Raw genomic sequence first — 22607 nt, 5'->3', positions numbered from 1 at the left:
GGTGACTAACATAATATAATAAAAAATCATTATTAATAAAAAAAATAAAAAAAATAATAAAAAAAGGAAATTTTCCTGTTTCTAATGGAGAGTCGGAAAACACCTGTTTTTAGCAACTATATAATGGAAGGGAGTTCCAGCAGTTTCTCAAGCTCAGCATTATTGACACTGGGGTGTGGTGGGGGGTGGGGGCTGGATAATTCTTTGTGTCTAGGGCCATCCTGTGCATTATACAATGGTGAGCAGAATCTCTTTCCTTCACTCGGTAAATGCCAGTATGTCCTCCTCTAGCCATGAAACCAAAGATGTCTCCAGAAATTGACAAATGTTCCCTGGAGCAAAACTGTCCCCAGGTGAGAACTACTGCACTAGAGCCTTTGAAATGTGAAGGAGGGTTATTCAAAACTCCCCCTCTGCTAGTTTTCTTTAAGTCTGGTTCTATCGACTTCTGCATGGGTTGTTTTACTTATTTTGCTTGTGTTTAATAACCTTTGAAGTGATGCTAGATAGTGTGTGTAGAGGAGCAGACATAAGGTATAGGCTATTTATTACTGGAAATAGGCACACCTGTTCTTCTGCTAGGCTATTTTTGAGAGAGCTTGAGTCTAAGCAGGAGTCCTTGTACTCTGGGCTTCAATTTATTCTGGTGTTAGCTTGTTATCTTGTGCTTTCTGTGGGGGCTGTTCTGCCAGAAGGTTTTTTTCTCATTGCTCCACCTTCAGCTGTAGACTTTCCCTGTGTGGCTGTATCTAAGAGGTCTCTCCCCATTCTTGTCACTCCCTCAAGAGTTTCTATACTCTCATGACTGTCCACACTTGGGCCTGAGCAATTCATTCAGAAATGTAGGTTCTCAGAAATGTGGCATTTGTATGGCACCCTGATCACTTTTTTTAAAAAAGATTTTATTTATTTATTTGACACAGAGAGAGAGACAGCCAGCGAGAGAGGGAGCACAAGCAGGGGGAGTGGGAGAGGAAGAAGCAGGCTCCCAGCGGAGGAGCCCGATGTGGGGCTCGATCCCAGAACACCGGGATCACGCCCTGAGCCAAAGGCAGATGCTTAACGACTGAGATACCCAGGCGCCCCCGGATCACTTCTTTTTGTCCTTTGCCATAGGTCAGCCAGTGCTCTTGATGGTCTCTCTGTGGATGATCTGTCTTTCCTTAGACTTCAGGCTACTTTGTTGTCCTTACCTCTCTTAAAGTTTCAAGAAAATGAATGATTTCATAGTTTATGTGGATTTTTTCTTATTGTTAGGTTGAAGGCAATGCTTGTTTACATTTTTTATTTTCAAGGCAGAAGTGGAGATTCCCTCTATTTTCTTATATTTTAATAACGTTTTATTTTTAATTTTTGATTTTAAATCCATCACCATTAGTCATGCAAATTCGTAGTTTTAGAAAAGATCCATTCATGGGGGACCTGGGTGGCTCAGTTGGTTAAGTGGCCGACTCTTGATTTCAGTTCAGGTCGTGATTTCAGGGGTTGTGGTATCAAGCCCCGAATAGGGCTCTGAGCTCAGTGCAGAGTCTGCTTGTCCATCTCCCTCTGCTCCTCCCTCCCCCACTGGTGTGCTTTCTCTCATTCTCAAATAAAATCTTAAAAAAAAGATCCATTCACAAAGTTAGTTTTGTGCAGAAGGAAAAAGCATCTTATCTGGACCTCTAGGAATTTATGAGGGTGTATAATTTTAATGAATTAATAACTAATTAATATATTTGTTTGCTTTTCTGACACCTTTTATTTACCATTTTATTTTATTTTATTTTTTTATTTTTTTTCGTTGCATATTTTAAAAAATTTTTTAAAATGTTTTTTAATTATGTTAGTCACCCTACAGTACATCCCTGGTTTCTGACGTAAAGTTCGATGATTCATTAGTTGCGTATAACACCCAGTGCACCATACAATACGTGCCCTCCTTACTACCCATCACCAGCCTATCCCATTCCCCCGTCCCCTTCCTCTCTGAAGCCTTGTTTGTTTCTCAGAGTCCATAGTCTCTCATGCTTCATTCCCCCTTCTATTTACCATTTTAAACATAGAATTTGGAAAAATGATACAATAAACACTCATATACTCTCCACTAAGAGTCAACAATTTTTTTAAAAAAAGATTTTATTTATTTATTTGACAGAGAGAGAGACAGACAGTGAGAGAGGGAACACAGGCAGGGGGAGTGGGAGAGGAAGAAGCAGGCTTCCAGCAGAGGAACCTGATGTGGGGCTCGATCCCAGGACTCTGGGATCACTCCCTGAGCCGAAGGCAGACGCTTAACGACTGAGCCACCCAGGAGCCCCAAAGAGTCAACAATTGTTAACATAGTGCCACATTCAAACACCTTTCTCAATTTATTTCCACACATGGATAAATTTTCTTGTTAAAACATACAGTGATCAGTGGTAGACATCATGACACTTCATCAACACTTCTTCAACAAATATTTGGGAATTCAAGGAATGTTCTCTATATAACCACAATACTATCATTATATCCAAGAAAATTCGCAAAAATTTCATAATAACTTTCAATGTCTGATACATATTCAAATTATCCTAATTGCCTGGAGAATGTCATGGATAGCGTGTATCTGAACCAGAGTCCCACTAAAATTGAATGAATTTGTTTATAATGTCACTTTCATTTCTTTAATTTAGAGCAGCCTCTAGCCACTTTTAAAAATGATATTGATTTTAGAAGAGGCCAGGCCAAATGTCTTGTTGAATGCCCATGTTCAGGATTTGCCTGATGCTTTCTTCATGATGTCATTTAAATTATTTTGTCCTCTGTATTTCCTATATATTGGAAGTTAAGTCTAAAAGGACAGATACCAGCAAGCTTCTTCTATAAAGGGCCAGGTAGCACATATTTTTGGCTTTGTGGCCTTACAGCCTCTATCACAACTCAACTCTGACATTGTAGCACGAAAGCGACCATAGACAATACATCGATGAATCGGTGTGGCTGTGTTCCAATAAAACTTTATTAACAAAAACAGGCAGCTCCCTGGATTTGGCCTGCATGCTATGCTTTGCCAACCCACAACCTAAAAGTTGGATTACATTTCAGTTAGACTGATTTGTTAATAATTATTTATTTATTTATTTATTTATTTTTTTAAAGATTTTATTTATTTATTTGACAGAGATAGAGACAGCCAGCGAGAGAGGGAACACAAGCAGGGGGAGTGGGAGAGGAAGAAGCAGGCTCATAGCAGAAGAGCCTGATGTGGGCCTCGATCCCATAACGCCGGGATCACGCCCTGAGCCGAAGGCAGACGCTTAACCGCTGTGCCACCCAGGCGCCCCAATAATTCTTTATTTAAAAAAAATGGGATGTCGTAACTTCATGACATATCAGGAGATACATCAAGTCAGTTTCCCCACCACTGATGATATTAAACTTCATTGTTAGTTTCAGGTGGTGGCTGTCAGATCTCCATGTTGCAAATGTACACTTTGTCCCTTGTAATTAATTGGTAGTCTGTGAGGTGATTCTTTGGCACTGTGGTCCCAGCCTGTTCTCCAAATGCTTTCACTCAGTGCCTTTAGTGGCCATTTATGGGATATTGGAAGACTCATGCTCTCCTAGTTCTGTTGTATTTTCTGCATCTATTAGATGAATTTTTAAAGCATCAGTATGGACTCATGGATATGCTCAGTTGAAACATTATAATCAGGTACGGTCATTTTCCTTGATGTTCAAATTGATATAGAATTGGTCAGAGGGAACCCTCAGGGAGTTTCTTGTAGGTGTAACTGCTCTGGATTTAGATCTTGCTTAGATCGCATGATGAGGGTGAAATAATATGTTATCTATAAATACATCTCACAAAGTGTGCAGTAGCCATACACACCTTTTCCCACAACTCAACTTATAAAATGTAAAGATGCAGAGACTCTAGTCCCACAGCTCTGATTTTACTCTGATGAAACTTTCCCCCCACATTTAAATTCTGTGAAATCAGGAATTGGAGCTTCTTGATCTCTGTCCAGCACATATTTCTGGAATGAATAAATTAGTAGGTCTTTAGAAATGGAGGGTCAAGAAGTTGAGGCATGTATATATGTATGGAGACCAACTGGTCTACTTTGCCTGTAACCAAAGTGTTTTCTGGGATGTAATACTTTCAGTACTAAAGCCAGGAAAGTGTTGAGCAACTGGGATTAGTGGTTTATACTACATGCAGGTATGTGAATGTTACTTTCCTCTCTTATGCTATTTTAGGAAGGTCCTTTGTGGCTGGTTTTCCTTGCTATATATCATCAACCTGAGGGAGAATTTTTGTAGAAGAGGCTTCTACTAGGGTATTGGGTCATAGCTCCTGATTATACTGGCAGTGAGATGAGCATGCTGCATGAACCAGAAAACCAAAAGTCTCCAGCAGCTGAATGTCAAATGTTTACTGCTTACTGTCTCCCACAGCAGTGCCAAGAAGAGTTATTTGTAATAAACACGAAAAAGCATTTTTTATACTCTTTGCCCAAAGGATGGAAGCCAGTGTTTTCTTCATTTCCTAAGAGACAAGTTCGTCATGTTCAGCTGTTCATTATAACTCTCCTAAGAAGGAAGGTGTAAACACGACATTGTGTTAGACGGTGCAAGATGTCTACACAGAAAACTACACAATATCGTCAACAGAAGTCTAAGAAGAGAAAAGGTTTTTTTTTAAACTTTCTTTTTTTTAATGTTTTTTTATTATATTCTGTTAGTCACCATACAGTACATCACTGGTTTCTGATGTAAAGTTTGATGATTCCTTAGTTGCGTACAACACCCAGTGCACCATGCAATACGTGCCCTCCTTACTACCCATCAGCAGCCTATCCCATTCCCCCAGCCCCCTCCCCTCTGAAGCCCTCAGTTTGTTTCTCAGAGTCCATAGTCTCTCATGTTTCATTCCCCCTTCTGATTACCCCCTCTTTCTTTATCCCTTTCTTTCCCTACCGAAGAGAAAAGGTTTTGAACATACAAATGCTTGGTACAATTCACACTGCCAAGATCTCTCCTCTGCCCTCTGTGATTCTCTAGTGAGGTTTTGCAGGGTTTGTGTATTTGGAAATACTAGGAATGAATGCAGACTTTGAAGAATAGTCTCCTATCTGACTTAATACTTATTTCGCTTTACTTTTATGACTATATATACGCATTGCTCATCATATACAGGGATGGCAGGGAGTGACTAGGGACAAAAGCTCTGCAGTTTGTTCGTCAATACTACGGATCATTACTTCCTGATTACTTGGTAATCTTTCTCTGCTTATGAGTATTTTGTATCTTGTCCCTAAGTACAATAAAAAGGGGTTGCACCCATGTCACAAAAAGTGGGCTCTCTACACTTGTGGGGAAAGAGGACAGTCATGTGCAAGGGTTAGTGTGAGCATAGAAAGTGAGTGAATCTATTGGAAGACTTCCTTTCAAGACAGGGAAGGGCCTTGAGGTGTGTCGCGGGGTAAACTAAGTGTGAACCATCCAAGAGCATCACCTGCTACACACCCAGGTTGGCCAGTGAGGTGGGCATGAGCTTCTCAAGTGAATGGGTTAGTGAAGTGCTCTGGGAACACTGCATAATCTTACCTCACTGTGTTTGGAGGCATCAGACATGGTCCCGCTTGAGAGAGTGTACTTCTCAGACTCGGCTTTGGTTTTCCTGATCCCTTTGAACCATTTCTTATATTGTTCCCGGACCTGCAGAGGCAAAGCATGCTTGGGTCAGCTCACTGAGGGGAGTGAGGACAGGAAGGGCCCTGGGTGGGAGTCGGGCAGTGGTACCTGCTGGCTGAGGAGGCAGTACACCAGGAAGATGAAGATGCCCTGCAGGCTGTTGACGATGGTGAAGAGGTAAGCCATGACGATGGCAGCTGGACCCACCTGCAGGACGCCCAGGCACCACGTGCAGCCCAGGATGAGCAGCTGAGCTGTGGCTTTAAATGTCAGCATCCTGGGTGGGAGGAGAAAGGAGGTCATGATGCACCCAGAGTAACACCACCGGGGCTGGTTTCATGTCCTCTCCATGGATGCTTCTGATTGAGTTGCGATCAACTTTGATCTTTACTGTCAATGATTCCCTAAAAAGAAACCTTATCCCTCCAGAATGTGAGTTTCAAAAAGATCATGATGTTTCATGAAGATCCCCAATTTTGTTCAACTGACATTACTGAATGTTCTGTGCACCTGGCTCTAGGCTGGGGCTAGGGAGTTCAAAACAGCGAAGACAGATCGGTAGGAGAAGGAAGGGAAGAATGAACGGGGGGTAAACAGAAAGGGGGAGTGAACCATGAGAGACTATGGACTTTGGGAAACAAACTGAGGGCTTCAGAGGGGGGGGGATTGGGATAGGCCAGTGATGGGTATTAAGGAGGACACGTATTGCATGGAGCACTGGGTATTATGCACAAATAATGAATCATGGAACATTGCATCAAAAACTAGGGATGTATGTATGGTGACTAACATAACATAATAAAAAATTATTAATAAAAAAAAGACTTCTGTTTTTACAGACTTTAAAGTCTAGTGGAAAGACAAAAACAAATGATCACTGATGACATTTGCGAAGTGAGGTACTTCTTTCCATCCAGGGCTGTTCCTGTCCTCACCCTCTCCACGATCTGAGCCAGGGCATGCTTTGCCCAGAAGAGAGGCCATTGACTCTGTGCAAAGTTGAGGAGAGCAGAGGATGTCCCCAGACTCTTAGGTGTGTGACATGTGGCTGATGCAGCTGAGTTCACCGGGTGCCAGAGAAGGGGAAGGCAGAGGGCAGAGCATGCACGAAGGTGTGGCCATGATGGGTGTGCTGGTTCTGAAAACTGTTATGGGATTTTCTGAGTGTGTTATAAAGGTATGAATGTTCTCAGGATCTTTTTCATGGCCCCACGGTAGCAATCCCTGCTTATCACAACAAAGGCAATTCTCTCCGCGCGAAAGTAGTTTGTTGTTTGGGTTGTGCATGGATGGGATGTTTTTGGTGTGGGTGTCAGCAGCAAACCACAGAATGTGAGGGGGCGGCCAAGGAGGGTGGCTGCACCTTTCTCTTCCAGTCCCCTCGGGAGCCCTGGGAAGGGACACCAGAGCCTTGGAGGCATGAGGATAATGTTCGGTATGGGGGTTGGTGTGTATCTCTGACCCATCCTCACCTTGTGTTCTGGAGGGTGGACACATCTCTGTTGACGGAGGAGAGCTTGTTTTTCACAATCCAGAAGGTCATCAGGAAGAAAGCCAAATTAATCTGCAGATAACCCATAGGTATATTAATTACACTCCACATCGGACAAATCTGCGTCCTAACTCACCCAGCTCCTAACCTGGCAGGGAAGAAGCTTTTGTGTTACTCACGGAGAAGATGGTGCAGACGGGGCCAAGGAAGGTCCATATGAATCCTTTGTCTGTGTGGAGCCAGCATCTAAGAGAGAGATGGGAAGAGATTCAAGAAAATATGGGCCTTTGTGGATAAAGGATTGATAAGTAGACTTGCCCCTCCCCTTGTAATGTTTCCTCCTACCTTCTTCATTATTATCATTTTTTTGTTAAAACATTTAATACACCCTCCTAGTAAATTTTAAGTATAGAATACACTATTGTCAGCAATATGCACTAGGTAGTATAGATCTCCTAAACTTATTTATTTTGCAGAACTACAACTTTGTATATGCCTTTGATGGTGGCGATGGTTTCATGGGTATTAGCCCCAAACTCATCAGGCTGTATACATTAATTACATGTGGCGTTTTACATGTCAATCACACCTTAATAAAGTGGTCTTTAAAAAAGGATGCGTTCCTTTCAAAAAGCTCTTCTATGTCTTGGCACCCAGATATGCTGGCAGAAATAAATGTAATTTTTAATAAGAAAATAAAGGTATTGATCAATAAATTAATTTATGGGTTTTGGATAAGTATTGAGTGTCTCCTCTGTGTCAGGATCTGTACTTGGCTCTAAAGACCCAGTTGGGATTAGGGTAGAGTGGTTTCAGTCCTCAGGGAGACCTCAGCGAGGGAGGATCAAGAATTAGACGATAGACAAAATCAAGATGAATTTTATGATCAAGTATGAGAAGCTATGAGGATATGTAGCTGGATCCATAACCTAGTCTGGGGTATAGGAGATCCGGATAGCTGAGAAGGGTTTCCCTGAAAGAAATGAATTGTATTAAAGCTGAAGTATGAGTGATGAGTGGGTATAGATGGGTGAAAATTTGGACCATATAAGAGTGAGTGAAAAAACCCCAATGCAACAAAACAGTGAGCCTGCCCCAGCATTAGGGCTCATGTGCATTACATCACTAATTCCTGAAGAAGACACAGGTACTCACATACTCACAGGTCAGGCATCTCAAGGCCACACCGAGAGCAATGACAGAGCTGGACTTTATCCCCACGGAGGGGAGCTGTGAGTGAGGTGGGAGGTGTGAGGACTGGGGAGGGGGTCAGATAAAACCAGCAGGAAGCAGCAAAGGGAAGCTTCGAAGGTGGGCATAGGCAAACTGCAGCCTGTGGCCCGGGGCCGCTGCCATCTGCCCTTGTAAGTGTTTTACTGGAACACACATTCATTCCCTTCCGAATTGTCTGTAGCTGTTTTTGAGCTCTGAGGACAGAGCTGAGTAATAATCAAAGCTGGAAATATTGATTATATGGCCCTTTATGGAAAAAATTTGCTGATCTTTATGGTCAACTCCCTAGGGAGACCAGCTGGTCAGGGCTCGCTGATGTCATCAGGATAGGCGCGTGGTGTGAGCGCCAGACTGGATGTGACCCCAGCTCTGCCACCAGCCAGCTGTGTGACCTTGGCCATGTTAGTTAATCTCCTTGTGCCTCAGTTCCTCATCCATAATATGGCCCAATGCTAGTTTCTACTGCACAGGTTGTTGGGGGGATGATTTGAGCTGACACCAGAAAAATATTTGGAACAGTGATTATACATCAGAAATGATTTCTAAATCTTAGCTGTGGTCATAGTTATTTCGTCATCCAAATGACCCTTTGTTTCTTGTAAAATCAAGATGGAGAAGGAGTTTACACAAATCAATGCCATCTATTCATTTCATTTTTGCTTTCTGGAAGATTTAAAACTGTCCCCTCAATGTAATGAATACTATATTAATATATATTTACCAATACATATGATGCTATTTATATTATGGACTATAGCCATTAATATAATATAGTTATTAATAGAATATTTAATTATATTTTAATAGAATATTTAATTATATTAATGAATTAATAATTAAATTATTAAATTAATATGTAAAATAATTAAATCTAAAAGATTAAAAAGTTACATCATTTATCTTAACTAATTTATAATTATTAAACATCATTAATATTATATTAGCATATAGTTATTAACATAATGCACAATCTTATTTAAATAGACAATTATTAACATACTTTATAATTAACATTTAAAACAATTATGTCTTAATGACTTAAAAACAATTACTTCAATGAATACAATCTTCCACCAGGTAGATGTCCTTGGAGTGACCACTGACCTTTTCTCTGCCTATCATGTTCTGATGGAATTAAATTGCTATTGGTTCTATGATGGCCAAGGTTGTCCTGGAGAAGAGAAGGACAGTGGGAATTTGCATTTACCGGGTGGGTGTTCCATAAAGGTGAGGCCTGGATGCCGCAGAAATGGCCACAATTATAGCCGGGGCTCCATAGCCCACGGGGAACATGAGCTTCTTCATGACCCTGCTCACGCTGGAGTAGTTGACCACCGTCAGGTTCCGTGCAGTGAGGAAGAGGTGCAGACCCTCCAGCAGCATCCAGGTGAAGGAGGCCAGGTAGAGGTAGTGTAAGGCACCCGCGATGATGGCACACAGCACCTGGGGGAGGACAAAGGTGCCCCAGGATGGACTGTCAGGGAGGAGGGTGGCCCCAGGACCCCTCCCATACTTTGCCATTGGAGAGAACGCTCATGCATATGTTCGAGTTGTCTGGAGAGGGTTTGTCTTCTTGTTCATTGGTCAATGTGAAATAGGCTACTTACCCCTCTAACCTCCCCGGGAACCAAGGACATTTTATTAAGGTATCAGTGCAGCACAGCTCCATGAACTGAGCACCCCTGGGACAGGGCAGGGGCTCCTTTGTGACAGTGTCAGTACCTTGATCTCGGTCCGGTCGATGGCCGTGAGGAAGAGCAGGTGGGCCAGGAAGAGGCAGATTGAGAGCTGCAGGTGGAGTGAGGTGCTGGTGTTCTGGATGGTTTTGCACAGCAGGAAGGTGAGGGCTGCCAGGAGGAGGCACAGCAGAGAGAGGCCCAGCCCCACATAGGTGATCGCAGCCAGCAAGGGATCCTCCTCCTGGGACCCAGCAAAGGGTAGCAAGAGGACATCGCAGTTACATTTTCCTGCTCTAGGGTAATTTAAAAAGCTTCCATTTTTAAAATTTTATATTTTATTTTTATTTTTGCTGTAGCCCAGGAAAGAAGGAGGTGGGTAAATTTGCTAAATTTTTATGGAAATCTGAACTGATTAAGTCAGATCTTGGAAGAACTGAGGGATAAGAGAGTCCTTACTTAAAACAGAGCCCAGGAACTCACAAGGGTTTATTTTACTTTACAAATCCCCTAGGTAAGTCTTTGATGTGATGATCCAGAAGAAGTAACCAGCTCACCTGGCCAAGGGAGCAGGCAAACATAGTTCCTAACCCATCTGTACTCACTGGCTTTCTTGGCCCCTTTGACCTCTGCTATCACCAAATCTTCCTTTCTACAGCCTTCCTGTCCTTGAGGCCCCTGTGATAAGCAGAAATCTAATTTGTCAATAACAGAAGGTGTACACACACTTTCTTCTGGATTTTCAGTTAAATGCCATTTTAGGTGCTGCTGTGAAGGGATTTTGCAGATGGAATTCAGATCCTATGTCTTTAAGAGAAGAAAGGGATAAAGAAAGGGGGGGTAATCAGAAGGGGAATGAAGCATGAGAGACTATGGACTCTGAGAAACAAACTGAGGGCTTCAGAGGGGAGGGGGGGTGGGGGAATGGGATAGACTGGTGATGGGTAGTAAGGAGGGCACGTATTGCATGGTGCACCGGGTGTTATACGCAACTAATGAATCATCGAACTTTACATCAGAAACCAGTGATGTACTGTATGGTGACTAACATAATATAATAAAAAAACATTAAAAAAAATAAAGATCAGATGACTATATTTAAAAAAAAATTGAGGGAGTTTATTGTGGGTGGGCCTGGCCTAATCAAGTCGCTCTTAAAAGCTCTAGGCTCTTGGAGAAAATGATTCAAAGTTTGAGAGCATTTGTGGTGAGGGAGCTCCTCCTGCCGGCCTCTGGACGTAGATGCTGATACCTCTGTGAGGGCTGCTAGAGAAGGAATGCAGGCAGCCCCTAGGAGCGGAGCAAGGTCCCCTGCTCACAGCTAGCTAGAAAGTGTAACCCCAGCGCTATGACTGCAAGGAACTGAATCCTGCCAGCAACCAGGGAGCTCACAGGAGAACCTGAGCCACAGACGAGAATGCAGCTCTGGCTGATTTCAGGCTGTAAGACCCAGAACAGCAATTCAGCCCCACCATGCATGACTGCTGCCCCAAAGAAAGCACAAGACATATATTTTGTGTTTTTCAAAATTCCCTACATGTGGGGAAATGTGTTACAGAGCAATAGGCGTGGAATGCAGCCCCTCTCAGGCTCTCACCTGCACGTCGTAGTGGGCCATGAGGACGGCAAAGCTGCTGAGGTGGGTGCACTGGCAGGTGGTGCTGGTGTCTCTGGTGGCCACCATCCTGCAGCCCGTGGTGGCCCAGTGACCATATCCATCGTGACTGTGCTCCCAGAAGACGCAGAACACCTTTTGCTTTGGCCCAGGGGTCGCTGACTGTAGGAGCAGAGTGTAGGTGGGAGCTGGTGGTTGTGGGGCTCAGAAATGCTTATCCAAAGCTGGCTTGCAAAGGATTTTCTTTGGGGAATGATGGACCCATGGGGGAGCCCCCCAGAACCTCAAGACTGAGCTAGGCAGCAAGGCTGTGCCCAGGACCCAGGCTCCTTCCACACCCACAGCCCCGTCTCACCAACACTCACATGGTGAGAGAAGATGAAGGTGATCGGGGAGCTGAGGTTCTGGGTGTCCCTGTTGCTCGTAAAGGCAGAGATGACATCTGAGAGCAGGACAGAGGGGACTCCTTGCAGCACACCCTTGTGTGCCCCATGCAGAACTGCCTGCCTCTCAGACTCCAGGACCAGGCGGGTCTTAGCCAGCAACTTGCCCATCCCCGGAGTTGAGACAAGGCCCACCACAGAAGGACCTGCAGGAAGAGACCAATGTTAACACCTCGGGGTACCCAACAGAGCCCCTTCCTCCTCAGAGGGACACTTTGTGGCTCTACCATACCCCCCTTTCCCTTTTATCCTCAGTTCCCTGTTTGTCACATCCTTGGGCATCTTGTGACCTTCCTCCCATCTCAGCCGTTACCTGAGTCACCAGATTCGTGCACCACATTCCAGTTCAGCAGCATCTTCGCCTGATTGGAACTCAAAGTGACGTTTGTGTGTCCTTGCTCCTGCACCGCAAGGGCCAGGTCTATAAGATGTCAGAGTCGTATAAGGGAGTTAGGTTAGTAATTGTGGCTGTAGTGGTTGGTATAATACCATTTTATGTGTGTATATATATATATGTATGTATGAAAGTATTTTATACATTACCTAAATCTATAATATAAATACTTTATATATAATATAAATATATACAAGTCATATATAATATATAATATTATTTTGAATATTATATATTATATAATTTATAGAATGCACACACGATATAATATATGCATATAATATAAGGTATGCATGCTCTAGATATCATATATTATATATAAATAATAGTATTATTTGGCACACATAATAATAGTATTCACATATTTGGTATACATTCATATTTGATAAATTTGAATTTATCAAGGGTTATAAGAGAATATTATAAGCAATATTCAACAGTAGGTTAGATAACCTAGATGAAATGAGGAAATTCACAGTCACAAACTACTAAAGCTGACTTTTCTATTTTTAAGTTCAATTAGCCAACATATAGCCCATATTAGTAAAACTGACTTTATTTTTTATTTTATTTTTTTAATCATAATAATTTTTTAATTATATTATGTTAGTCACCACACAGTACATCCCTCGTTTTTGATGTAAAGTTCGATGATTCATTAGTTGCGATAATACCCAGTGCACCATGCAATACGTGCCCTCCTCAATACCCATCACCAGCCTATCCCATTCCCCCACCCCTCCCCTCTGAAGCCCTCAGTTTGTTTCCCAGAGTCCATAGTCTCTCATGCTTCATTCCCCATTACCCCGCTTTCTTTATCCCTTTCTTCTACCGATCTTCCTAGTTCTTATGTTCCATAGATGAGAGAAATCATATGATAATTGTCTTTCTCTGCTTGACTTATTTCACTTAGCATTATCTCCTCCAGTGCCGTCCATGTTGCAGCAAATGTTGAGAAATCATTCTTTTTGATGGCTGAGTAATATTCCATTGTATATATGGACCACATCTTCTTAATCCAGTCATCTGTTGAAGGGCATCTCGTCTCCTTCCACAATTTAGCTATTGTGGACATAGCTGCTATGAACATTGGGGTGCATATGGCCCTTCTCTTCACTACATCTGTATTTTTGGGGTAAATACCCAGTAGTGCAATGGCTGGATCATAGGGTAGCTAAGTTTAGAAGAAATAGAAAATCAGGACAGACCTGCAATAGGTAAAGACCTATTGAATCATTTATCAAAAGCTTCCCTGAACAAATACCCACACCAGATGGCTTTGTTGCTGAATTCTATCATCCATTTAAAAGACTAATCCTTTGTAAACTCCTCCATAAAATAAAACAAAATAAAGTAAAATAATATAGGAAGGAATACTACTTAAGTAATTCTATGAGAGAACCATTACCTTGCAAACAAAACCAGATAAAGATATCACAAAGAAAAAAAAAACAACTGTAGACCAATCTCTTATGAACATAGATGCCAAAATATTCAACAAATATATAGAATAATTTTACCCAAGGATGCTCAAGATTTGTACACAGAAAACTGTAACCTGTTCATGGATGGGAGACTCAGTATTGTTAGGATGACAATGGTCCCTGCAGGGATGTACATATTCAGCAATCCCTTTCAGGATTTCAAAGTAATTTTAGTTATTTAATTTTTTGCAGAAATGGAAAATCTCATCCTAAAATTCACAGGGCATTGCAAATACCCAAATACTATCTTGAAAATGAAAAACAAAGTTGGAGTACTTAACCACCTAATTTCAAAACTGTCTACCAACCTACGGTAATCAGAACAGGAGGGCACTGGCCTAAGGATTGTCCTACAGATCAGTAAAATAGAATTGAAAGTCCAGAAACAAACCCATACATCTATGGTTAATTCATTTCCAACAAATGGTGCCAAGACCCTTCAGTGGAAAAAGAAAAGTCTCTCTAGCAAATGGTCCTGGCACATCTGGCTATCCACACACAAAAGAAGGAAGCTGGAACCCTACCTCACACAACACACAAAAATTAGTTCGAGGGGCACCTGGGTGGCACAGCAGCTAAGCGTCTGCCTTCGGCTCAGGGCGTGATCCCGGCGTTATGGGATAGAGCCCCACATCAGGCTCCTCTGCTATGAGCCTGCTTCTTCCTCTCCCACTCCCCCTGCTTGTGTTCCCTCTTTCGCTGGCTGTCTCTATCTCTGTCAAATAAATAAATAAAATCTTTAAAAAAAATTAGTTCGAATGGGTCAAAGACTTACATCAAATTTTTAAAAAAATTTATTTTATTTTTTAATTTAAATTCAATTAATTAACATACAGTGTATTATTAGTTTCAGAAATAGAATTTAGTGATTCGGCATATAACAGCCAGTGCTCATTACATCAAGTTCCCTCCTTAATGCCCAACACTCAGTTACCCCATTCCCCGCCTCCCCTCTCCAGCAACCTTCAGTTTAAGAGTCTCTTATGGTTTGTCTCCCTTTCTGATTTCATCTTATTTTATCTTTCCTACCGTTCCTCTATGTTCACCTGTTTTGTTTTTTAAATTCCACATGTGAATGAAATCATATGTGTCTTTCTCTGACTGACTTATTTCTCTTAGCATAATACCCTCTAGTTCCATCCACATTTGTTGCAAGTAGAAAGATTTCATTTGTTTTAACTTAACAAACTCAACACCCAAAGAACAAATAATACAATCAATAAATAGACAGAAGACATGAATAGACATTCTCCAAAGAAGACATACAAATGGCCAACAGACACATGAAAAAATGCTCAATAGCATCAGGGAAATACAAATCAAAACCACAATGAGATACCACCTCACACCAGTCAGAATGGCTAAAATCAGCGATGTACTGTATGGTGACTAACATAATATAATAAAAAAATATTATTGTATAAATAAAGAATGGCTAAAATCAACAACTCAGGAAACAACAGATGTTGGCAAGGATGCAGAGAAAGGGGATCCCTCCTACACTGTTGGTGGAAATGCAAACTGGTGCAGCTACTCTGGAAAACAGTATGGAGTTTCCTCAAAAAGTTGAAAATAGAGCTACCCTCTGACCCAGCAATTGCACTACTGGGTATTTACCCCAAAGATATAAATGTAGTGATCTGAAAGGGCACCTGCACCCCAATGTTTATAGCAGCAACGTCCACAATAGCCAAACTATGGAAGGAGCCCAGATGTCCATTGATAGATGAATGGATAAAGAAGATGTGGTATATATATATATATATATATATATATATATATATATATATATATATACACACACACACACACACACACACACACACACACACACACATACACACACAGCCATCAAAAATGAAAATTTTCCATTTGCAATGATGTGGATGTAACTAGAGGGTATTATGCTAAGCGAAGTAAGTCAATCAGAGAAAGACAATTATTATATGTTCTCACTGATATGTGGAATTTAAGAAACAAAACAGAGGATCATAAGGGAAGAGAGGAAAAAATAAAACAAGATGAAACCAGACAGGGAGACAAACCATAAGAAACTCTTAATCATTGGAAACAAACTGAGGGTTGCTGGAGGGAAGGGGGGGTGGAGGGATGGGGTAACTGGATGATCGACATTAAGGAGGGCATGTGATATAATGAGCACTGGGTGTTATATAAGACTGATGAATCACAGACTTGTACCCCTGAAACCAATAATACATTATATGTTAATTAAAATAAAAATAAATAAATAAAAAAAGATTTCATTCTTTTTGATTGCTGGGTAATACTCCATTGTATATATACACCACATCTTCTCTATCCATTCATCACAAAGACCTATATTTATGGGGTGAAACTAGAACTAGAAGTAGTTAGGAGGAAGGAACACAGGTGTAAATCTTCAAGGTCTTGGATTTGGCAATGGATTCCTAGATATGACACCAAATGCCCACACAACAAAAGAAAAAACAGAGAAAATGGATTTCATCACTTCAATGTTCATTAAAGTGAAAAGACCATGGAGAAAGTGCAAAGACAATCTATGGAATGTGAGAAAAAATTAGGAAATCACATATCTCAGAGAGTCTACTATTAAAATATATAAAGAACTCTTACAGCTCAACAATCAAAAGCCAAACAATGAATTAAAAAATAGGCAAAGGACTTGCACAGACATTTCTCCAAAAAAGTTACACACAAGTTCAACAACTAACACAAAGAGATGTGAGACATCATTAGTCATCAGGGAAATGCCAATCAAAACCACCATGAGATATCACCAGACATATACTGAAAAGACTACCGGAAAACAAAACAAAAGGAAAGTTCTAAGTGTTGCTGGGGGTGTAGAAATTGGAGCCTATTGCTGGTGGGGATGGAAGATGAAAAAAATCACCTCTTTAGAAAATAATTTGGGGCTTCTCAAAAAGTTGAACATGGAATTACCATGTGACTCAGAAATTCCAATCCTAATTGTGTACCCGAAAGAACTCAAAACTGTTATTAAAACAAAAACATGGGAACCAATATTCATAGTAGTACTATTCTCAATGGTCGAAAGGTGGCAACAAACTAAATGTCCATCAGTGGAGGAAGGGCTGAACAAAATGTTTTGTATCCATATGCAATGGAATATTATTCAGCCATAAAAAATAATGAAACACTGGTAGAGGCTACAACATGGGTGAGCCTTGAAAACATCATTCTAGGTGAAAGAAGCCACAGTATAAAGCAACATAGTGTATGATTCTCTCTATATGACATGTCCAGAATAGGCACATTCATAGAGACAGAAAACAGACCAGTAGCGTCCAGGTGCTGGGGGAGGGGAGGAATGAGGAGTGACTCCTGAGGGGGGTATAGTATTTACGTCAGGGGTGATGAAAATATTTTAGAAATAGAGGCAATGATTACAACTCGGTGAATGTACTAAATGCCACTGAATTGGGGTGCCTGCGTGTCTCAGTCGGTTGAGTGTTGGACTCTTGGTTTCGGCTCAGGTCATGATCTCAGGGTCATGGGATCAAGCCCCACGTTGGGTTTGTGTTCAACGGGGAGTTTGCTTGAGGTTTCTCTCTCCCTCTCCCTCTGCCCCTCCCCTCTGCTCTTACTTCCTCTTTTTCTAAAATAAATAAATAAATATTAAAAAAATAAATGCCACTGAATTGTACACTTTGTTCAAAATGGTGAATTTTACGGTATGTGAATTTTACTTCAAATAAAACAAATAAAACACTTAAATATCAGATAATATTAAATTCGTATTATTCTAAATTAAATAAATTGTTTTCTTGGGAAGCCATTTCTAATTTTATCGTAAATTCTTCATTATCATTAATTCATCTGTTCATAATTTATTTTATATGAACATGTATATTATTTGTAGTTTTATTGATTTCTTTTTAAATTGAGGTATAATTGACATTAGTTTCAGGTGTACAACATCATGATTTATTATTTGTATATATTGCAAAATGATTACCACAGGAAGTCTAGCTAACATCTGGCACCACACACAGTTACAAAATTTTTTTCCTGAGATAAGAACTTTCAAGATTTACTCTTGTAGCAACTTTGAAATATGTAGCATAGTATTACACAGTACCTTACATCCCATGAATTATTTATTTTATATCGTTTGACCCCCTTCAACCATTTAGCCCACTGCCCCCCCCGACACACCTCACCAGCACCCCTCTCACCCCCACCTATGGCAACCACTGATCTGTATCTATGTGTTTGTGTGCGTGTTTTATTTATTTATTTTTTAAGATTCCATGTATAAGTGAGATCACCCAGAATTTGTCCTTCTCTGACTTATTTTACTTAGCATAATTTATTCATTTCTTTCTAACCACTTATTTTAATTGGTTTATGAGTGTAACACTGAGATACAAGCATGGTCACACACTCCAGGGAGGCTGGGGGCCAAATGAGGCCGGGAACAGGCAGAGCAGAGTCTGGGGCAGACCCCAGTACTGACCTGTGCCTGCAGGTGCATTGAAGGTCAGTGTCCCATTGGGCAGAGCCTGGCTAATATTTCTCAGGACATCTTCCAGGCCAACGAGCAGGTTAGTGGCCACATGGTGCTGCTCTGAGTGGGGCAAGTCCTCCAGGTCCTCAGGGGTCTCCAACAGCTCATCTACCCCCTGTATGAGGTCCTGGGGGAAAGCAGACACAGAATAGTGCGTCATGGGCCAGACAGACTGCATGAAGAGGCTGTCCACTTAGCCTCAGAGTCAAGATCCTAGAGACTGTCTATTTGGAGGATAAAGGTAGCACTGTTTGGGATTTCCTGGGATTGCCCCTGGAATCCAGTCACTCATGGTCAATCCTGTTCATGAATGCCAAGGATGACATAAACCCAATTTCCAGGAACAGTAAGATGGAAGTTTGTTAGTACGTGCAGGCGGGAGTCTACCCGTGAGTACAAATACCTGGATGTCTGTTCTTCCCAGCTACCCTGGGAGATGCAGGGCCTCAGGGAGGCCACCACTGTGTGGGGGATGCCTCTTTCCACACCAAGGCTTTCCTGGGCCTTCCTGGGATGTCTCCAACTTGTCTCTCGTGGATTCTGACCTTACCTGGATGGTGTCCTGGACTGAGTCTGGTATGAACTTTCTGCTCAGATCTTGGACTCTTTCAAAGAAGTGGGAGAGTCTCTGGGGAGAGTAAAGATGAGGAAGTCAGAGAGCCTCAATGTGGGTGCGGAAGTTTGGGGATGGCGGCCAGGAAGGGTGGGGGGTCCATGCTTTGAGGAAGGATTTCCTGTCTCCTAGTCCCTGCTGGGGCCACTCACCCGGCTCTTGATTCCACGGGGTTGGGTCCAGGTGGGGAAAAAGATGCCTGCAGGGGACAACAGCAGTTCATTAGCTGTGAAAGCATCTGTATGTGTGTTGGCAGAAGGGGTCTAGGGTCAGATCAGGCCAGGCACCTTCCCAGATGGTCACTTGGTTATTCAGAGAGCCTAGTTTGGGCATAGAAGCATCAGGAAAGCCCCACTGTCTCCTCCCTGTGAGTGGGTGCTCTTTCTTATTCACACAGAGTGTGTTATGGGTGAACGTGGTGGCCCAGATGCTCGGCTGCCCAGATATGGATGGAACTGGCCTGAATCCTCCCTATCTTCAGCTCCAGAGCTCTCAGCTCCCTGGGCAGCTTTCAGCCAGGGTGGAGACATCATGACCATCTGTCCCAGCCTAAGCATTTGGATAAAGGCCATAGTGGGTCTTCTAGGGAACCATGTGCAGGGAATATGCCTCATTTCCCAAACAAGACCCAGTCTGGCTCCCAGTGATGGTTTTTGTTTTAATTCCCTCAGGGCAACTGCTTGCCTGCTCGTCCCCGATGATATCTTCCATTGTTCTCTGGTCTAGACAGGAGCCCCTTTTCATCACCCAATTCTCCATGTGTGTAGGGGGGTGGGTCCATGTTTTTCTCCTTAGACTTCACACAACATCCTTCTGGGGCCTGGTCATCTGTTTTGCTCTCAGGAGTGTGAACTGAAATTATTGGGGAGAGTCAGGGTAAGTCTTGTGCAGGGAAATAGACAGAGGCCAAGCAGCTGAGAAGGGGGGTCTGGATGCTGAAATTGTTGGCCAGGGAGAGTGCAGGCTGAGGAAAGGGGGCTGGCCCTCCCATCTTCCCATTGCAATATTTCTGGATGGGGTCCCTGTGTCCAACATGGCCCAAGAGGTCTGAGAGTTTTCCTGGCATGGCCAAGCCCAAGTGGGCTCTTGTGGGGAAAGGTCTTATCCTAGCAGTCACTGATGATGGTGAAGAGGAGGGATTTTGCCCTGGAAATAGTGTGCTGTAAGCTCCTGAACTACCTTGACTGACATCCTTTTTTTTTTTTAATTTCACAAAAATAAAATGCCAGGTAGTGAGGGGAATTCTTTGAACTTCCAGAAGTTACTCTCTGCAGTGTTCTGACCTTGGGGTTCAAAGAGGTATGGGTGTCTAGGTAGGTGCCAAGGATGGCTCTCTGACGCCTGGACAAAATGGAGTAAATGACTTCAAACCTCACGGATGGGGGGATGGAAGGTGCAGGTGGTTCTTACCTTGACACGTGTTCTCACGCTCATTCCTAAATGTTCTTGCCCCAGAAGCAAGCTCATATCCTGGAATGCATGTGCAGTAGTAGCTGCCCTCTGTGTTCTGGCACTCTGCGAATTTTCCACAGGACACTGTCGAGGACGGCCCACACTCATTGATGTCTGGAACACAACAAGGCAAAGGGTCACCTCCCAAAGCTGTGAGTTCCCATAGGACAGAGGCCCTGGCCTCCAACCTGACTCAGCCATAGGGACCGGAGAGAACTCAGCTTGCAGGTGGCATTCCTGGGGCTGGTCTGAGTTGGAGCCAGCTGCTCTGAAAGTCTGCTCATGCTCTGCTCATCCCTGATCTCTGGCTGGGCCCCAGGGCACCTAGACTCAGACATTCTGCTGTGCCATGATGGGGGCTGGAAGGAGGTCTGCACCCCCCTACTGCAGGCCTTGTGCAGTAGACAGAGGCACTGAGTCCCTATTTGCGCTATTGGAGACCTGGGGGTGGGCTCCAGTCAGGGTGACAGTGGCACTGAAGGCCACTCTGGATGCTGAGTCAGTGAAGGGTGTCATGGCTGGAATCTGTCCAGGGTAACACTCTTTCACACCTGAGGATAAAGCCAGGTGGTCAGGCCCCTGCCCATTGACACCTTCCATTGCTCACAGAGGCCCAACTACACTCCACAGTCCTCATCACCCATTCCCCCAGGCTCCCAACATCAGGCATTTTTAAGATGCCCCAAGATGTCTCTGTGGGAGTCATACTATCTCCACTCCTGAAGGAAGTCCCCTCATGTCGGAGACACTGGGGATGTGACATGACTGCACAAAGTTTCTCACAACTGAATCATTGGGGATGTTTTTTGGCATCTTATCTCTTTCTGTTCTTTAAACATGACAGGGAAGATGTCCATTAGCCAAGTCCTCTTTGAGTAGCTCAGGGACTCATAGAGCTGGGGCTGGATGCTGTTGGCTAAAAATAGCAACAGTTTCATAAGAACCGTGGACACAAGAATGAATCAAAATACAGGCACAGAATATTTGGTCCTATACATTACGATACATTCAGAGTTTCTTCTCTGCACCTGTGGACATTCCTTCTAAGACCCCAGGCTCAGGCTGTGGGTGTCAGCACCAGGACATGACAGGATGTGGGAAGACACACACCTGACACATTCCGGTTCACCCCTATCTGGGCAATGGGACTGCCCACTCTTCTAGATGGTGACAACGGAGAGAGACCTGTCTTCAAGGTTGTGGGATAGGGTGGTATTGAGTGGGGGTCGGTTGAGAATGAGAGGAAAGGTGTGGAAGGCATGAGGACAGGAAACTCTTAAACCAGACAGACGTGCTCCCAGAAAGGAGCTGGGATCCAATTACATCAGCAGTAGAGTCTCTTTGCCATGCTCGCCCAGCCACGAGTCTCCACGAACACACCTGAAAATGCACCAACGTGGGCTAATAGTCACATCTTTTTTTTTTTAAAATCTGACAACATCTTTTCCCCAAGTACTAAATGACACATGGATCTTAGAAAACAAAGAACATGTGAAAAATGAGAACAAAGAAAATCAACTGTAAGTCCACTATATACAGACTACTGGAAGATTTTGGATATTTTTTTCCCTCAGCTTTTCAAACATACTAGGAACATTTTCTTTCATTATCAATACATATACATCTAAGATGATTTTGCGCAGATGAAGAATATTTCTTAGTGTGAAATTGTTTATTTCCCCTTCTCCCCACTAAGTTTTTTATTGTGGTAAAATGCCCATAACATAAAATTTACCATGCTAACCATACTTAAGTCATATAAATTTCTTTTATGATCTTGCATTGTTGAAGAATAAAAACTCTTTTGCTTTAGACCTTGATCTGGGTTCTACAATTTTATTAATTGTGACTTTGGAGAAATCAATCTCTTTGATCCCAATTGTGATCATTTAAAAAAATGAATCCATAAAATTCATAGAAGAAAGCACAGGGGATAAGTGCTTTGAAATTGGTCTCAGCACAGATTTTTTTGGATCTGACTCCAAAAAGCAAAGATAAAGAAGTGGG

At 42.5% G+C, this 22607-nt stretch overlaps 1 protein-coding gene across 1 annotated transcript in view; it reads right to left on the bottom strand.

Annotated features, from left to right (window-relative positions):
* Window positions 1-2328: 2328 nt before the first annotated feature.
* LOC123801777 (adhesion G protein-coupled receptor E2-like) overlaps window positions 2329-22607 on the bottom strand; it is a 40281-nt gene continuing 20002 nt past the window's right edge. Inside the window, exons 6-20 of the mRNA XM_045812013.2 lie at window positions 20559-20714; window positions 19833-20000; window positions 19301-19347; window positions 19086-19163; window positions 18485-18662; window positions 12437-12544; window positions 12046-12269; window positions 11663-11842; window positions 10112-10309; window positions 9597-9832; window positions 7336-7402; window positions 7137-7228; window positions 5773-5941; window positions 5578-5688; window positions 2329-4560 (exon numbers count right to left, since the gene is read on the bottom strand). Coding sequence (XP_045667969.2) covers window positions 4510-4560; window positions 5578-5688; window positions 5773-5941; window positions 7137-7228; window positions 7336-7402; window positions 9597-9832; window positions 10112-10309; window positions 11663-11842; window positions 12046-12269; window positions 12437-12544; window positions 18485-18662; window positions 19086-19163; window positions 19301-19347; window positions 19833-20000; window positions 20559-20714 — 2063 coding nt within the window. The 3' untranslated portion in view covers window positions 2329-4509. The remainder of the gene's footprint in view (window positions 4561-5577; window positions 5689-5772; window positions 5942-7136; window positions 7229-7335; window positions 7403-9596; window positions 9833-10111; window positions 10310-11662; window positions 11843-12045; window positions 12270-12436; window positions 12545-18484; window positions 18663-19085; window positions 19164-19300; window positions 19348-19832; window positions 20001-20558; window positions 20715-22607) is intronic.

This window comes from Ursus americanus, chromosome 14 (assembly GCF_024610735.1).
Source record: "Ursus americanus isolate L20-20 chromosome 14, mUrsAme1.1.p, whole genome shotgun sequence".
Lineage (NCBI taxonomy): Eukaryota > Metazoa > Chordata > Mammalia > Carnivora > Ursidae > Ursus > Ursus americanus.
The sequence above is the reverse complement of the archived record's forward strand: the minus strand, read 5'-3'. Positions and strand labels throughout refer to the sequence as shown.